The sequence below is a fragment of the Mercenaria mercenaria genome, chromosome 13 (assembly GCF_021730395.1).
Source record: "Mercenaria mercenaria strain notata chromosome 13, MADL_Memer_1, whole genome shotgun sequence".
Classification (NCBI taxonomy): Eukaryota; Metazoa; Mollusca; class Bivalvia; order Venerida; family Veneridae; genus Mercenaria; species Mercenaria mercenaria.
Window position 1 is genome coordinate 62,433,956 of NC_069373.1, and position 19,249 is coordinate 62,453,204.

Sequence of the window (19,249 nt, forward strand, 5' to 3'; positions counted from 1 at the left end):
AAGTTAATGTGAAAAATTTAATGAAAATCAATCCATCAGTTTTCTTACCTTTAATGTTGCTACCATACATAAAAGTCTGCCTCCAGACTTAGCAACACCATATACTTTCAGACAAAGGTAATATATCATGTGGGAACTTGTGACGAAAGGTTAAAAACAAGTACAAAAATAAAGGTGAGAAATCGTCAAATGAATGCACTGCAATATGGAGCAAAATACACCTGAAGCAATGTTTGAGGATAATAGGTCAAAGTTTTCTGTGGTTAATGAGAAGAATGTTAAGCTCAAAAGTAAGCGAGTAGAATGTTAAGCTCAAAAGAAAGCTTGGTCCATGTCGACTTTTCTTTTTTGTACTAATGGTCAATGTGATTTTAACTTCTGACTTACTGATCTAAAAATCATTAAAGAACATTCACTGTCCATGAGCAATGTGCCTGTAAAGTTTGAAGACTGTGGGTCAAGTCATTCTCCAGTTCTGAGCAGAAATGTTTTCTGTACTAACAGTAACTGTGACCTTGACCTATGGCTCATGGACAGGGATCATGTATTGTACATGAGCTATTTGCCTAACAAGTTTGAGGGTTGCAGGTCAAGGCCTTCTTAAGATTTTAACAAGAGCACCGCCTTGCCGGTGCAGATGCTCATCTGATTTTTTTTATCTCTATATGATAGAAATATTGCCCAACTCATGATTTTCAAAGTCCAAAAGGGGACATAATTCTTGCAAAAAGCAATTTAGAGTTTCAGTACTTGCTGTGCAGAGTCAACTTTTAATGGCAAATAACTGTTCCAAGTTTTAAAGCAATAGCTTTGATCATTAAGGAGAAAAGTTGACCTAAACATAAAACCAAGAAATCTGATATTTTCTAAGTCCAAAAGGGGCCATAATTCTTGCAAAAAGCATGATGGAGTTATATTTCTTGCCATACAGTGTCAGCTTTTGATGGTGAACAAAAGTTGCAAGTTTTAAAGCAATAGCTTTGATACTTTAGGAGAAAAGCTGACCTTTACATAAAACTTTTCCAAGAAATCTGATTTGCTAAGTCCAAAGGGGCCATTATTCTTTCAAAAAGCAGGATGGAGTTATGTTTCTTGTTGTACAGAGTCAGTTTCTGATGATGAACAAGTGTTGCAAGTTTCAAAGCAATAGCTTTGATAGTTTAGGAGAAAAGTTGACCTAAACATAAAACTATAAAACCAAGAAATCTGATATTTTCTAAGGGCTGTTCCAGAAAAAAAGGCCGGGGGGGGGGGGGACCACCTATAGAATTTTAATTGTTTTTGGGGGACCACCAACAGAATTTTTATTGCTTTGATACCCCCTACCCACAGAATTTTAATTAAATATATTATGTATAGTAACGAATAAGTTTGATTTTTTCAAATTACGAATGGGAAGGATTGTGTTTAGCTCTTGAACAGTTGAAAATTATGTTGCGATTTAAACAGGAAGTTTTAAGTACATGCAGTCAAGAAAGATATGCCAAAAGAAAGGAAATCCTGCATTACCTTTTATTACGTTACCCATCTCGCTAAGGCCTTTGTCTGCGAGCCAGGAGACGACGCCTTCTACGTTCAGATTTCTGAACCAGGTTTGTTCCGCCATTTGCATTTTAACCCAAGGGTGAAAGTATGGAATACTGGAAATTCTGAAAAATTTGCTGGGGGCCTGGGGGCCGCCAGGGCCCCCCAGTGGGTCCAGGACAAAGCCCCCTGAAGGTCCTGAGAATTAGTGATTTTGAACGCTTAGAACAGCCCTATTCTAGCCTTATATGTGTGCCAAAAATTTACTAATTATAATGCACAAAATGCATGATTTTCAGTTAACAGTAACTTTTCTAAGTCAAAGACTTGTTTCAACAATATACCCTTAACATATTTCTGTAAGATTCAGACTGAAACAACCTTCAAAATCTGGCAACATTTTTGTTTTTTCATGCCACCATATTTCAACGTTTTGGCACAACATTCACAAAATGCTGACCCTGTAATATCCGGTTTTCGTAGCCAAAGACCCCATCAGTATCACATTCAGATAGCCAAGCCCATCTCCATTTGTTACCATGTTTGCTTTCTAAGTCCTAAGTATTGTACGCTGGCGGTAAAAACTTCATTTTTCACGCACTATCCCGTGCAGCCGTAATTACGGCGTGTTAATCCCCGAATGAAATCTTGATCTTCGTGACCCTCGTGGAAAGATTGATACTTTGGAGATAAAAGCGTGCAAAGCGTAGAAATCAAGAAATGCGTGCGAAAGTCCGTGCAAACTTTGACGCGGCAACTTTTAGGTGCACGTGAAAGTCATGAAAAAAAGTGAGTGAATAGTTATATAAACGGTCGTCGTTTTAAATCAAACAGTTGAAGTAAATTTCGGTACGTAACGGGATCGAGTATCATCGTGGTTGAAGCTTATTTTTATAATTGGAACTCTTTACAAGGTGCGTATAATAAAATCCAGACATCGCGAAAGTTGCCAAAAATGGCCGGACATTCGGTCCTGCACTGCCGGACCGAACATTAAATATGAAACAAACAGGAATCTAGTCCTGGCTTCCAAAACTCTAAATGCCGCTTTTTTATATTTTGTTTTTTCATAGTTGCGGCTCCCGTCCAAATCTGGTATATAAACCGAGAGCGCTGAAGATCTTAAGCTAACAGGAATCTTGCTTCCATTTATCAGTATGCAGCTGTTGATATATTTTTCTTGTATCCTATCTGATCTACTTTGCACTGGATTCGAAAATCCCGAAAAATAATTATTTTGGATAGTGTCCCAAAAATATGGACACAATAATTATCATCAACCCACCCCTGTTCAAAGCGGGAAAAAAACATTAACAATCTGTTGATAAAATAAGTACTGGCCCTGTTTTCGTCATCAATTAAAACCACCTCAAAGAGCTAAAAGAAGTGTGTCGGTATCATGGCATCTTAAGTGGAGATCAAAGTTGTCCGAGATTGTCATGGCATTACGTCATGTTTTCGCGCCATATGACACTGTCTGATCGTACCGCCTCGGTTCTTTAAATCAGTAAAAAAGTATCTTCTTTAATTTTTTTTAAAAGCGAATGTGCAATATCCCGTAAAAACTGACCGGTATATGTGTCAAAAGATAATAGTGGATATCCTCATTTGCCCTGAAGGAATTTACATTATTGTTCGAGAAGAATATCTTACATAGTGTTGTGTCAAATGAACATCTACAAAGATTCATTTACTTATCAAACTTATTTAAAACCACAGCGACATCATACTGCTTTATTTTAAAACCACATTTCTATTTACGTTCACGAGGTCACGTAACCTATTCCGCCGCTTACAGAAATCTGTTTGGCAAAAATTGTTTTACTCAATGCCGCTTTTTCATTATTTAAGATTTTTGAATTCTGTTTTTTGTACTTTCTTGTCAAAAGTCTGAATTTTATGACCATAGAATGTATTATTTATTTACTTTTATATATAAATAAATAATTAAGATCGCGCTGTTTGAAATTTCACAAATAATTGTATGAAAATTCGATGTTTTTATAGAATTTTGCCTACATTTCTGTCGATATCTTATCAAAATCGTTATAGAATTCAAACTGTATTACTTCTCAAGCGGTGTTGAAAATTTGAAGCGATTATATTAAAAAATGAATGCACTACGCGCGTTTTTTTTTTGTGTACGTTTCGATAAACAAAGTTAACGGCGATGTAGCCTAAATTAGATATTATTATTACGAAAGGTGACGCACGTGTTCGTGGAATGGAAAATTACTGGCATGGCGTTTTGATATCTTTACGATTCGCGGGTAAATTCCAGTCAATCCAGGTTATTTTTATGGATGTAATTTCTGAATTTGGTAAAGTTACGAAGTGAAATCCACCCGCCCGACCGGCCAAGTATACAGAGGTCCACTCGTCCCTATCCAGACTTTAACTCGCCAATACTCGCATAAGACATAACTCGCAATATACGTGACGTCTACATGTTCTTCGTGTTTGAAGATAAAATTGCATGCAAGAAATCGAGAAATGCACAGTATTGGGAACTTTTCGGCGCATGTAAAATTTATGAAAAAACGTGACAGTTAATTTCATTGAAGTACAGCGCCTACGCGGACCAATCAAAATTGTCGTTACCTATGCGCTGCATATGTGATAAATAGAGTCGATTGTGTTTGTCGGCGATCGATTGATTTTTCAAGCTTTGTTAAATGATGATTTTTAAGCTTTGTTGAATGATGACAACCTACCCCCACCCCCCACTAATAAAATATACTCGCATAGAAAATCTCAAGAAACATTTTCATATGTTTTAGTGTGCAAGTTACCCCCCACCAACAGAATTAAAATACCAATTACACCCCCAAAAAGGAAATTTAAATACCAAAAATACCCCCCACCTAGAGAAAACAAGAGGACCATGATGGTCCTGAATCGCTCACCTCTTCCCACATGACCCAGTTTTGAGTATGACGTCGTTTTTTCTATTATTTGACATAGTGACCTAGTTTTTGAGCTCATGTGACCCAGTTTTGAACCTGACCTAGATATTATCAAGATAAACATTCTGACCAATTTTCATGAAGATCCATTGAAAAATATGGTCTCTAGAGAGGTCACAAGGTTTTTCTATTATTTGACCTATTGACCTAGTTTTCAAAGGTACGTGACCCTGTTTTGAACTTTACCTAGATATCAAGGTGAACATTCTCACTAATTTTCATGAAGATCTCATGAAAAATATGGCCTCTAGAGAGGTCACAAGGTTTTTCTATTTTTATACCTACTGGCCTAGTTTTTGACCGCACGAGACCCAGTTTCGAAACTTGACCTAGATATCATCAAGGTGAACATTCAGATCAATTTTCATGAAGATCCATTGAAAAATATGGCCTCTAGAGAGGTCAAAAGATTTTTCTAATTTTAGACCTACTGACCTAGTTTTTGACCGCAGTTGACCCAGTTTCAAACCTGACCTAGATATCATCAAGATGAACATTCAGACCAACTTTCATACAGATCCCATGAAAAGTATGGCCTCTAGAGAGGTCACAAGGTTTTTTTTATTATTTGACCTACTGACCTAGTTTTTTATGGCATGTGACCCAGTTTCAAACTTGACCTAGATATCATCAAGGTTAACATTCTGACCAATTTTCATGAAGATCAATTCAAGGGTATGGCCTCTAGAGAGGTCACAAGGTTTTTCTATTTCAAGACCTACTGACCTAGTTTTTGATCGCAGTTGACCCAGTTTCAAACTTGACCTATATATCATCAAGATAAACATTCAGACCAACTTTCATACAGATCCCATGAAAAATATGGCCTCTAGAGAGGTCACAACGTTTTTTCATTATTTGACCTACTGACCTACTTTTTGACGGCACGTGACCCACTTTCGAACTTGACCTAGATATCATCAAGATGAACATTCTGACCAATTTTTATGGAGATCCATTCACAAGTATGGCCTCTAGAGAGGTCACAAAGTTTTTCTATTTTTAGACCTACTGACCTAGTTTTTGACCGCACATGACCCTGTTTCGAACTTGACCTAGATATCATCAAGATGAACATTCAGACCAACTTTCATACAGATCCCATGAAAAATATGGCCTTTAGAGAGGTCACAAGGTTTTTCTATTATTTGACCTACTGACCTAGCTTTTGATGGCACGTGACCCACTTTCAAACTTGATCTAGATATCATCAAGGTGAACATTCTGACCAATTTTCATGAAGATCTCGTGAAATATATGGCCTCTAGAGAGGTCACAAGGTTTTTCTATTTTTAGACCTACTGACCTAGATTTTGACTGCACGTGACCCAGTTTCGAACTTGACCTAGATATCATCAAGATGAACATTCAGACCAACTTTCATACAGATCCCATGAAAAATATGGCCTTTAGAGAGGTCACAAGGTTTTTCTATTATTTGACCTACTGACCTAGTTTTTGACGGCACGTGACCCACTTTCGAAGTTGACCTAGATATCATCAAGATGAACATTCAGACCAACATTCATACAGATCCCATGAAAAATATGGCCTCTAGAGAGGTCACAAGGTTTTTCTAATATGAAAAAGGCAAAGCCTCTGAGCGAGCGTAGCTTAAACGACAAAAAAACTATTCACTGCTTAAAACAATTCCGAGAACCTATTCACTTGAAAAGAAAACAAAAATTTAGTGTCATTATACCTATAACAGTGAATATCATACGTTGCAAAATTTATGGAAAGCCGGTGTCACGGTGACGTCATTACCTGTTTGTGGCGTTCTTATGGTTTTATGCTTATTTATGACATTTTATCCCATTTTCTGGTCAATGCTTAATCTTTTTAAAGAAAATCATATTTTTTTCTACCAACTGGAAATCTTTCTTGCATTATTTTTGAGTGATGGATAATATTCAGCAATCAAATGAACTTCTGTATTCACTGCCAACAAAGCATTTCTTGTGAGCACCTGTCCTCTAGGGACACGCACTTTGTAAAATAAAAGCAAAACTGAAATTATTTCCATAACATAACTTTTTAAAAAATAAAGACACCTAATGAACATAGAGATTGTAACTCAAATATAAAATTAAAAAAAAACAAAAACAATTTTCCCGACTTTGACGGAAGTAGAACAAAATGGCGGCACCCAAAATGGCGGCGCCCAGACGAGAGGAAAAATTTTCAGCTACATCACTTTTGCCCCATTCGGCACACCTTTGTTATATTCGCCTACACATTGCCGTAAGGCGAGCTACGCGCTCGCAATTGCGCTTCGCGCAATTGCTCGTGAGCTACGCTCGCTATTATTTGACCTACTGACCTAGTTTTTGAAGGCACGTGACCCACTTTCGAACCTGACCTAGATATCATCAAGGTGAACATTCTGACCAATTTTCATGAAGATCTCATGAAATATATGGCCTCTAGAGAGGTCACAAGGTTTTTCTATTTTTAGACCTACTGACCTAGTTTTTGACCGCACGTGACCCAGTTTCGAACTTGACCTAGATATCATCAAGATGAACATTCAGACCAACTTTCATACAGATCCCATGAAAAATATGGCCTTTAGAGAGGTCACAAGGTTTTTCTATTATTTGACCTACTGACCTAGTTTTTGATGGCACGTGACCCAGTTTCGAACTTGACCTAGATATCATCAAGGTGAACGTTCTGACCAATTTTCATGAAGATCTTGTGAAATATATGGCCTCTAGAGAGGTCACAAGGTTTTTCTATTTTTAGACCTACTGACCTAGTTTTTGAAGGCACGTGACCCAGTTTCGAACTTGACCTAGATATCATCAAGGTGAACATTCTGACCAACTTTCATAAAGATCCCATGAAAAATGTGACCTCTAGAGCGGTCACAAGCAAAAGTTTACGGACTGACGCACGCACGCACGCACGCACGGACGGACGACGGACACCGCGCGATCACAAAAGCTCACCTTGTCACTTTGTGACAGGTGAGCTAAAAAAATAGGTACTCGTTCCGACCCTCCCAGGCCTTTTTTCTGGAACAGCCCTAAGTTCAAAAGGGGCCATAATTCTTGCACAAAGCAGGATGAAATTTATGTTTCTTGCTGTACAGAGTCAGCTATTTTTTCAAAAATCAGATGAGCTAAAAAGGAAACTTTTTGCAATAACAATACCCAAGACATTAACCTTTGACCCAATGACCTGAAAGTCAGCATGGCATATAAAATACAAATGAGTAATCTGCCAGATAACTCTGGGAAGTGAAAGTCAAGGCATTCTCAATGTCATGAGCAGAAACAGATTTTGTACCAACAGTTACAGTGTTTTTAACTGTTAGCTGGCTGACTTTAAAATCAATTGGGGTTATCTACAGCAAGCAATGTATATAACAGGTTCAAGGATCATAAGTCAAACCATTTAAGTAAGTGAGCTGAAACAAAATTGCTAACTGACAGATGGATGACCAGATGGACAACCAACACCATAACAAACTACATCCCTTCTTGCATTCAATAAACTGTCAAAGAGAACAGTACATTGCCACAGAGACCACATAATTGTAAAAGATACAAGTGACTGTGAAAGAGACCAGTGTGTTGTCACAGAGACAAGATAACTGTCAAAGAGAACATTTCGTGTTCAACTTGTGCTTCAACAACTTTTTGGAAGAGAACTAACCAAGGAACATCTAGGCCAACATTCATCAACTTCCGACCACTTGTTTTAGAGACAATGTTCACACAAAAGATGGATGACGGCAGGTAAGTGATCATAATAGCTCATCTTGAGGACACTGTGCCATGATAAGCTACCAACATGAAACTTTTTGTACCTATAAGAGCATTGTAAGTCTTCACTGTAGCTTTACATTCCTCACATCTATAAAATGTTTCCCCCTTCTCACTGATCTCTGGTGCTGGAATGTTCTCATTTTTTGGGCGACCTGGGCCTCTTCGTGTAACAGCAGCTTTCTGCTTCCTTGCACGTAATCTACTACCCAATATTGATGGACCCTTCCTAACATCGGCCATTTCACCTGCTTGTTCCTGAAATAAAGAAACATGTAAATAAAGGATAAGCAATGTACCATCAATATTCAGATAAGTTTCATTGCAGTGTTTCACATCTAATTGTAGGCTCTCAAATAAACATACTTACTACAGTCGTATGATTGCAAAACTAGAACCATCCTACTGAGGGCAATACAGTACACCTTCTTCGAAAAGAAGATCAGACATTTTTGCTTTGGGAGCTGAACAATGAATCCATAGTTTTTAATATACGCTATGCTTATATCATGCCTACTAAACCCTAGCTCCACCATCAAAATAGTGTGTATTTTTAATGAAAGAACTAATTTCCAAAGAATGCAGTGCTCTGTAAAAACATTTTTGCTACTGGTTGACAATTTCTGACAGCTTATTTCCTTATCACAACTTTTGGATGGTGGAGCTAGAGTGTAGTAGCTGTATATATGATAACATATGGGTATCTGTTTCATATTTATGTAGTTCAAGAGCTCAACAAACAGATTAGACTAATTTGATCCTTAGCTAAAGCTTAAAGAATGATATTGTAATAAGATCCCTGTAACTATCAAGCAGTTCTTTGGCTCTAAATGTTTACCTTTTAAGTCAGTATGATTTTTCTAATGCTTTTAACATTTCTATAGTGCACAAAAAGTATTTGGTATCTGTGGTTTCAAAGTTTTTTTTTTTATTTTAGCTACAGCAGCCTATTGTGCAAACAAGAGCTGTCTAATGACAGCGTGCTCGACTATTCGAAGAATTGATTGAAGAATGGGGTCAAAATATTTCCATAGATTTTCAGACTAAACAAAAAAAAATGGATTAAACAAAAAATGTTCCTGTATTTGTGGATTTCGATTAGTCTTACACTAAATGGCAATGTGTGACCATGATGGCAAATATGTTAAGTTATATGCTAGGCAAAACATGGACTTATATGAAAAATTTAACTAATTTCCAAGTCCAAAAAGGGCCATAATTCAGTCAAAATAGTTGACAGAGTTTTTATGTACTCTTGCCTACAGATGGAAATCATGTTGATAAACTAGTGTTAAAAGTTTCAAAGCCACAGTTCAAATAGTTTTGACAAAACGCTGACTTGTTAAAAAAAAAAACGAACAAATTTCAAAGTCCAAAAAGGTCCATAATTCAGTCAAAATAGTTGTCAGAGTTATGTACTCTTGCATACAGATGGAAATCATAATGATAAACAAGTGTTTAAAGTTTAAAAGCCATATGTCAAATAGTCTTGACAAAACATGGACATATACAAAACAGAACCAATTTCCAAGTTCAAAAAGGGCCATAATTCAGACAAACAAGAGGGCCAAGATGGCCCTAGGTCGCTCACCTAAGAAACACACCATAACAGTGTAAAACATGTTTGACCTAGTGATTTCATGGAAACAAATATTCTGACCAATTTTCATTAAGATTGGACCAAAAAATTGGTCTCTTGTGATAAAACAAACATTTTCTTAGATATGACCTAGTTTTTGACCCTAGATGACCCATGTTCAAAATCGACCTAGATTTTATCAAGGCAATCATTCTGACCAAAATTTATGAAGATCAATTGAAAAATACAGCCTCTATCACATACACAAGTTTTTTCTTTGATTTGACAAAGTGACCTAGTTTTTGACCTCAGATGACCCATATTCAAATTCGATCTAGATTTCATTAAGGCAATCATCCTGACCAAATTTCATGAAGATCAATTGAAAAATACCGCCTCTATCGCATACACAAGGTTTTTCCTTGATTTGACCTAGTGACCTAGTTTTTGACCCAGATGACCCATTTTCGAAATCGGCCTAGATTTCATCAAGGCAATCATTCTGACCAAAATTCATGAAGATCAATTGAAAAATACCGCCTCTATCGCATACACAAGATTTTTCTTTGATTTGACCTAGTGACCTAGTTTTTGACTCGAGATGACCGATTTTCGAACTCGGCCTAGATTTCATCAAGGCAATCATTCTGAACAATATTCATGAAGATCAGTTGAAAAATACAGCCTCTATCGCATACACAAGGTTTTTCTTTGATTTGACCTACTGACCTAGTTTTTGATCCGAGATGACCCATTTTCGAACTCGGCCTAGATTTCATCAAGGTTATCATTCTGACCAATATTCATGAAGATTAATTGAAAAATACAGCCTCTATCACATACACAAGGTTTTTCTTTGATTTGACCTACTGACCTAGTTTTTGATCCGAGATGACCCATTTTCGAACTCGGCCTAGATTTCATCAAGTTTATCATTCTGACCAAAATTCATGAAGATTAATTGAAAAATACAGCCTCTATCACATACACAAGGTTTTTCTTTGATTTGACCTACTGACCTAGTTTTTGACCCGAGATGACCCATTTTCGAACTCGGCCTAGATTTTATCAAGTTTATCATTCTGACCAAAATTCATGAAGATTAATTGAAAAATACAGCCTCTATCACATACACAAGGTTTTTCTTTGATTTGACCTACTGACCTAGTTTTTGACCCGAGATGACCCATTTTCGAACTCGGCCTAGATTTTATCAAGATTATCATTCTGACCAATATTCATGAAGATTAATTGAAAAATACAGCCTCTATCGCATACACAAGGTTTTTCTTTGATTTGACCTAGTGACCTAGTTTTTGACCCGAGATGAACCATTTTCGAACTCGGCCTAGATTTCATCAAGGTTATCATTCTGACTAATATTCATGAAGATTACTTGAAAAATACAGCCTCTATCGCATACACAAGCTAAATGTTGACGGACAGACAGACGACAGACGACAGACAGACGCCGGACATCAAGTGATCAGAAAAACTCACCTGAGCATTGCTCAGGTGAGCTAAAAAGATGAGAGAGTTACGTACTCTTGCCTATTGATAGAGACTATTATACTGAACAAGATATAAAAGTTTCAAAGCCATATGTCAAACACTTTACACAAAATATAAACTGGTACGAAAAACTTAACCAAGATTTCTAAGTCAAAAGGGGCCATAATTCAGTCAAAATGCTTGATGGAGTTATGTACTCTTGCCTACAACTGGACATTGTGATGGTAAACAAGTGTTGAAAGTTTCAAAGCTTTATCTCAAAAGACTTTGTCAAAATGTGGACTGGTACGAAAAACTTAACCAAGATTTCTAAGTCAAAAAGGGGCCATAATTCAACCAAAATGCTTGATGGAGTTATGCACTCTTGCCTACAACTGGACATGGTGATGGTAAACAAGTGTTGAAAGTTTCAAAGCTTTATCTCAAAAGACTTTGTCAAAATATGAACTGGTACGAAAAACTTAACCAAGATTTCTAAGTCAAAAGGGGCCATAATTCAGTCAAAATGCTTGACAGAGTTATGTACTCTTGCCTATAACTGGACATGGTGATGGTAAACAAGTGTTGAAAGTTTCAAAGCTTTATCTCAAAAGACTTTGTCAAAATGTGGACTGGTACGAAAAACTTAACCAGGGTGTGACGCCGACGCCGACGCCGTGGTGAGTAGGATAGCTCTACTTATTCTTCGAATAGTCGAGCTAAAAATGGAACTTCCTTAAGAGAGAACAAGCATGTGTATGTCTTGTATAAAGAGTCTTACACCTTTCGTTGGTTAAATCGCAAAGAGATTATACAGTTGAACATACATGCATGTGTAATACATGTTAAAAACCCACTTCTTTGTACAATATTTTGTTAACTGACCTATACATTGCTTTTTTTTTCTTCTTCTTCATAAAATGGCGTAGAACAGTATTTTATCCTATGGTCACTTAAATACTTTAAATATGTATGTATGTTTATCTTGTTTAATCTATACGTTTTACATTTATGATTTTTGTTAAATGTGGAATGCATTATTTTTGTATGCGTATTTGTTTGTATTTTTGCAATTTTTCTGTGAAGCACTTTTGAACGTGTACATGTGCATGAAAAGAGTGCTATATAAATGTGGTATAACAATAATAACATAAATATTCCACAGACCAGCAGCCGCAAACATATAAAAAGACCTATCACCTTTGACTCTTGTTCCATATTAGATATTTTTGTTTCATCATCTTTTGCTGAAGCACTGTCAGGGGCCTGCTCAGTCATGCTAGGTATATATCCTGCAACCTTAAACTTCTGCACGGTACCATCTGAGAGTTCAACTGATATATGTAAACATTTATCATCCTCCTCGTCATCATCTAACAATTCAAAAATAAAACATTTTATCAGTATAATTTATTTTCAAAGTTGAAAATATAGTTTCTTAATAAAATTTTCTAGTACTTTAAACATACCTGTACCTTAAACTGCATACCTTAAGACTTATGTCAAATTTTCAGAATTTAGAAACTTCTTTCATTATTTAACTGCAATAGAAAGAAATTTTCAAATAATTATGCATTTTTTTAGAAAGGTTTTATCTAAAACATGCTTTTATTCATTAAAATATATATAGAAAACTTATAAAAATGGAAGTCATAGTGTTAACCCTTATCATGCCGGACTCAATTGATTCTGCCTTTGTAACCAGTGCAGATCATGACCAGCCTGCACATCTGTGCCGTCTGATCATGACCTGCACTGTTCGCCATTCAGTCAGTATCTTTTTGCTATGCACCCCTTTTAACAGTCAATGGTACTGTCCAAATTGAAAGATGGACAAGTTCATTATAGAAATTAAGCAGAGTAAGGGTTAAAATGTGACAGAAAATAGAAGAAATTTAGCTGTACTTTATATCATGCACATAAAATAGTATCCTGAGACATAGTGGTTAATCAGTTTGAACAAACGGGGGAAATACACCTACCTTTAAGCACTGTAACGTTCTTGGGATCTATCTCCATGTACTGTGAAAGTTGAGGAATACACTTTATCAATTCAGAAATGTCACATGCAATATCTTGTCCTGTAATCAAAATATATACATTTTCAAGATCATAATACTACTTAGTTATCCAAAAATTATAAAAAAGTATAGCTGCAGCTGACAATTTTAAAAAGAATCACAGAGAAATTACGTAGATTTTCTGTGGCTGTTGGGAACATTATAATTACAAGGACAATTAGATTCAAAAGTACAGCTTTTGGCAATAATGTATATTAGGCCACATATGCAGCTGCGATACATCCGCAAGTCATGTACCAATAAGCTTATGTTTTTGTTGGGTTTAACATCACACTGCCACAATTATAGGTCATAAGGCGACTTTCCAGCTTTGATGGTCAAGGAAGAACCCACTGAATTATTTCATCACAATTGGGCACCTTCCACAAGCCAGCTAGATGGCTTCCTTACATGAAAAATTCAATGCCCCCAATGAGGCTCGAATCCACATCAGTAACGGGCAAGTGATTTGAAGTCAGTGACCTTAACCACCTGGCCATGGAGGACCCTGTTACCAGCAGAAGTAACTGGAAACTTTCACTTACAGAATAAACAGTACTGGAACTTTCACTTACAGAATAAACAGTACAACCTCTACCAAGACCTTACCTCTGAAGAACAAACTCCTCTGCACAAAGGCAGATACCTTTTCCCCATAAGATAATCTTCTCCATTTACAGAAACCAGCTATGCAATACAAGCACATTTTCTATGTTTTCCTAAAGGTGGTCACTCTAGGTTGCAATATACTACATGAAAGTAACTTTATGAGATATAAGAGAACAGCATTTATACCTGGTTCTCTCGTCTTCTTATCCAAACCCCTGTCTTCAAGCAGTTTCTCTTTCTCTCCATTAGTTGCTGCATTGTCAGTTCTTTCATCTACTCCTTCATCAAATGCTTCTGGCCAGGTGTCCGTTTCATCATCATCAGTACAATTTCCTTTCCTTTCTTTAAGTTCTCTTTGTGTAGATTCATAGAATATTTCTAGATGACTATCACTGTAAGCTGGTATTTTCTTGATATTACTTTCTATATTAACCACAGTATCATCATTATCTCTATTCAGATCATTTGCTGCTTTGATAGTTTCTTTCACTCCATCTGATGAAACATGATCAGATTTTACTCTGTTTTTACTTAACACTTTACCTCTTACCATATCTACATCTAAAGAAACAACATCCTTTTGAACATTTGTCACTAAGGTGCTCTTCTGCTTTTCATTAGATATCTTTCCATCATTTTCCTCTAACAATGTCTGGCTTGTATTCTTGGACAATACAGTATCTGTTTGAAGTCTAGAAGCTATGTATGATGCTTCATACTCTTGTTTGATATCAAGAAGCGCCTTTAAACTATCACAATGTTGAAAGAAATATTTTCTCGCATCATGTTTGTATTTCTCTGGCATACTGCTGGCTATTTCTGATAATTCATCAGCCTGAAATGAAGGTATTTGATCATTTTAATCCATTTGGCAAGGCAATAATATATGCAATTAAGCAAAAGCAAAAACAAAACAACAAACATTTTGCTGTGGGCAATTGTTTTTTCAAATATTTTTAGCTTGACTATTCGAAGAATAGGGGAGCTATCCTACTCACCCGCAGTCGGCGTTAGCGTGAAAGTCACACAAATGTTAAAGTTTGCATACCACCCCAAATATTTTCAAAGTCCATTGAGATATTACTTAGATATTTTGCATACTTGTTTACCATCATGACCCCAGTCTGTGAAAAGGAGGAGGCAACTCTATATCAAGCATTTTGACTGAATTATGGCCCCTTTTTGACTTAGAATATGCTTATTGTAATGTTAAAGTTTGCGTACCACCCCAAATATTTTCAAAGTCCATTAAGATATTGCTTTCATATTTTGCATACTTGTTTACCATCATGACCCCAGTCTGTAAAAAGGAGGAGGCAACTCTATTAAGCAATTTTGACTGAATTATGGCCCCTTTTCGACTTAGAATATGCTTATTGTAATGTTAAAGTTTTACTCATAGCTTATATTATACTATCAAGCACTGAGAATAGTCAAGCGCGCTGTCCACTGACAGCTCTTGTTTCTTTTAATCTTGAGATTATGTCAATAACAAGAGGGTCATGATGACCCTGGATCGCTCACCTGAGTAATATGAGGCTATGAGCTACATGTTTCAAATGTCAAACTGATGCTAAAGTATTAAGAAAGTCAGTAGGTCACATTCATGGTCAATGAAATTCAGTTTTATAATCAGTGTGCAAAACTGTGTATGTCATCGAAATTTCAAGGCTGTATCTTAAACAAGAGCTGTCCGTAAGACAGCCAAGCTCGACTTTTCGAAATATTGTCCCAGAGGCAAGAAAATATTACCTAAAAAGGTTAAATATCAAAAGAGTTTTAAGTTCAAAAGGGGGAATAATTTGACCAAAATGCATATCAGTTATGGGACTTGCTGCTATCAACTAGTTTTATAACCCCTAAGGCACATGTGAAGTTTCAATTCAATATCTGCATTAGTTTTGGAGATAGAAACTCACATGTAAAACTTTAACCAGAATTTTCAAAGTCCAAAAGGGGGCATAATTTGCCCAAAATACATGCCAGAGTTATGGAACTTGATCCAGTGAGGTTAGTAATTGATCTAGAAAAAGAAAAAATAAGTTTCAAATCTATATGCCTTTTAGTAATAGCTGTATGTACTTGCACGCAAAACTTTAACCAGAATTTGCTGTCCAAAAGGGGGCATAATTTGGCCAAAATGAAGGTCAGAGTTATGGGACTTGCTGCTATCAACTAGTTTTATAACCCCGAAGACACATGTTAAGTTTCAAATCAATATCTGCATTACTTTTGGAGATAATAACTTGCATGTAAAACTTTAACCAAAATTTTCTAAGTCTAAAAGGGGGCATAATTTGCTCAAACAAGAGCTGTCCGTAAGACAGCCAAGCTCGACTATTCGAAATATTGTCCCAGAAGCAGGAAAATATTACCCAAAAAGGTTAAATATCAAAACAGTTTTAAGTTCAAAAGGGGGCATAATTTGACCAAAATGCATATCAGTTATGGGACTTGCTGCTATCAACTAGTTTTATAACCCCGAAGGCACGTGAAGTTTCAATTCAATATCTGCATTAGTTTTGGAGATAGAAACTCGCATGTAAAACTTTAACCAGAAATTTTAAAGTGCAAACGGGGGCATAATTTGCCTAAAATACATGCCAGAGTTATGGAACTTGATCCAGTGAGGTTGGTAATTGATCTAGAAAAAGAAAAAATAAGTTTCAAATCTATATGCCTTTTAGTAATTGCTGTATGTACTTGCACACAAAACTTTAACCAGGATTTTCTTAGTCCAAAAAGGGGAATAATTTGCTCAAAATACAAGTAAGAGTCATGGGACTTGATCCAGTGAGGTTAGTAATTGATCTAGAAAAAGAAAAAATAAGTTTCAAATCTATATGCCTTTTAGTAATAGCTGTATGTACTTGCACACAAAACTTTAACCAGAATTTGCTTAAAGTCCAAAAGGAGGGCATAATTTGGCCAAAATGAAGGTCAGAGTTATGGGACTTTTAGTAATAGCCTTTTAGAAATAGCCGTATGTACTTGCACGAAAAACTTTAACCAGAATTTTCTAAGTCCAAAAGGGGCATAATTTGGCCAAAATGAAGGTCAGAGTTATGGGACTTGCTGCTATCAACTAGTTTTATATCCCCGAAGACGCGTGAAGTTTCAAATCAATATCTGCATTAGTTTTGGAGATAGTAACTTGCATGTAAAACTTTAACCAAAATTTTCTAAGTCCAAAAGGGGGCATAATTTTCTCAAAATACATGTCAGAGTTATGGGACTTGACCCAGAGAGGTTGGTAATTGACCTAGAAAAAGAAAAAATAAGTTTCAAAGCTATATGCCTTTAATTGATGGCTGTATGTACTTGCATGCAAAAACATAACCAAAGTGTGACGCCGACGCCAGGGTAAGTAGAATAGCTAGACTATTCTTCGAATAGTCAAGCTAAAAACATGTCAGAGTTATGAAACTTGACCCAGTGAGGTTGGTAATTGATCTAGAAAAAGAAAAAATAACTTTCAAATCTATATGCCTTTTAGAAATAGCAGTATGTACTTGCACGCAAAACTTTAACCAGAATTTTCTAAGTCCAAAAGGGGGCATAATTTGGCCAAAATGAAAGTCAGAGTTATGGGAATTGCTGCTATCAACTAGTTTTATAATCCCGAAGACACATGTGAAGTTTCAAATCAATATCTGCGTTAGTTTTGGAGATAACTTGCATGTAAAACTTTAACCAAAATTTTCTAAGTCTAAAAGGGGGCATAATTTGCTCAAAATACATGTCAGAGTTATGGGTCTTGACCCAGTGAGGTTGGTAATTGATCTAGAAAAAGAATAAATAAGTTTCAAATCTATATGCCTTTTAGAAATAGCTGTATGTACTTACACGAAAAACTTTAACCAGAATTTTCTAAGTCCAAAAGGGGGCATAATTTGCCAAAAATGAAGTCAGAGTTATGGGACTTGCTGCTATCAACTAGTTTTATAACCCCGAAGACACATGTAAAGTTTCAAATCAATATCTGCATTAGTTTTGGAGATAGTGACTTGCATGTAAAACTTTAACAAAAATTTTCTAAGTCCAAAAGGGGGCATAATTTGCTCAAAATACATGTCAGAGTTATGGGACTTGACCCAGAGAGGTTGGTAATTGACCTAGAAAAAGAAAAAATAAGTTTCAAAACTATATGCCTTTAATTGATGGCTGTATGTACTTGCATGCAAAAACTTAACCAAGGTGTGACGCCGACGCCAGGGTGAGTAGAATAGCTAGACTATTCTTCGAATAGTCGAGCTTAAAACAAGAAAGTAGGTCAGATTAGGTCAAGGTCACAGTCAAGTGACATCATATTACTTGGGATCAACAGCTAATAATAATTAAACAGTCTTGGAAATAGAATCAGATAATTTTTTAAGTATTTTTTCCTATATAACTCATATAATAGTGACCCTGGGGCGGGGCCTCTTTTAACACCAGGGGTATGATTTGAACAGTTTTGATAGAGGACTACTAGGCAATGCATCATACCAAATATCAAAAGCCTTAGTCTTGTGGTTTCAGACAAGAAGATTTTTAAAGTTTTTTCCTATATAAGTCCACAGAAAACTTGGGACCCTCAGGGCATGGCCTCTTTTCACCCCAGGAGTACAATTTGAACAATTTTGGTTGAGGACCATGGGACAATGCTACAAACCAAATATCGAAGGTCTATGTCTTGTGGTTTCAGACAAGAAGACTTTTTTTTCCTACGTAAGTCTATATAAACCATGTGACCCCAGGAACGGGGCCATATTTGACCCTAGGGGATAATTTGAACAATCTTGGTAGAGGACCACTGGATGAAGCTACATACCAGATATCAAATACCTAGGCACTGTGGTTTTGGACAAGAAGATTTTTAAAGTTTTTCCTTTCGGTTGCCATGGCAACCAGAGTTCTGCATGGAATTCAATTCATTGATCAATTTTGAAAGGGGGCCGCCCAAGGATCATTCCTGTGAAGTTTCGTGTAATTCTGCCCAGTGCTTTTCAAGAAGTTTTTTTTAAATGTTGACGGACATCGAGCAGTCACAAAAGCTCACCATGAGCCTTTGGCTCAGGTGAGCTAAAAAGAATATGAAAATATTAGAAATATTACCTAAGAAAAAAAACAGATCGCCCTGACAAAAAGCATGCAGCACTAAAGTCTATGAACCAGCGCCTCAGACCTCTCAGCCGATACGGCAGATGACTTTGATGGTAAGTATTTTTATTATAACCAATGATGATATCATATACATGTGTCCCG

At 36.4% G+C, this 19,249-nt stretch overlaps 1 protein-coding gene across 1 annotated transcript in view; it reads right to left on the reverse strand.

The window, feature by feature from the left end:
- The window catches only part of LOC123528735 (zinc finger protein 235-like), a 30,712-nt gene that overhangs the window by 9,741 nt on the left and 1,722 nt on the right, over positions 1 to 19,249 (reverse strand). The window contains exons 3-6 of the mRNA XM_053522033.1: positions 14,189 to 14,837; positions 13,316 to 13,414; positions 12,534 to 12,706; positions 8,308 to 8,521 (exon numbers count right to left, since the gene is read on the reverse strand). Coding sequence (XP_053378008.1) covers positions 8,308 to 8,521; positions 12,534 to 12,706; positions 13,316 to 13,414; positions 14,189 to 14,837 — 1,135 coding nt within the window. The remainder of the gene's footprint in view (positions 1 to 8,307; positions 8,522 to 12,533; positions 12,707 to 13,315; positions 13,415 to 14,188; positions 14,838 to 19,249) is intronic.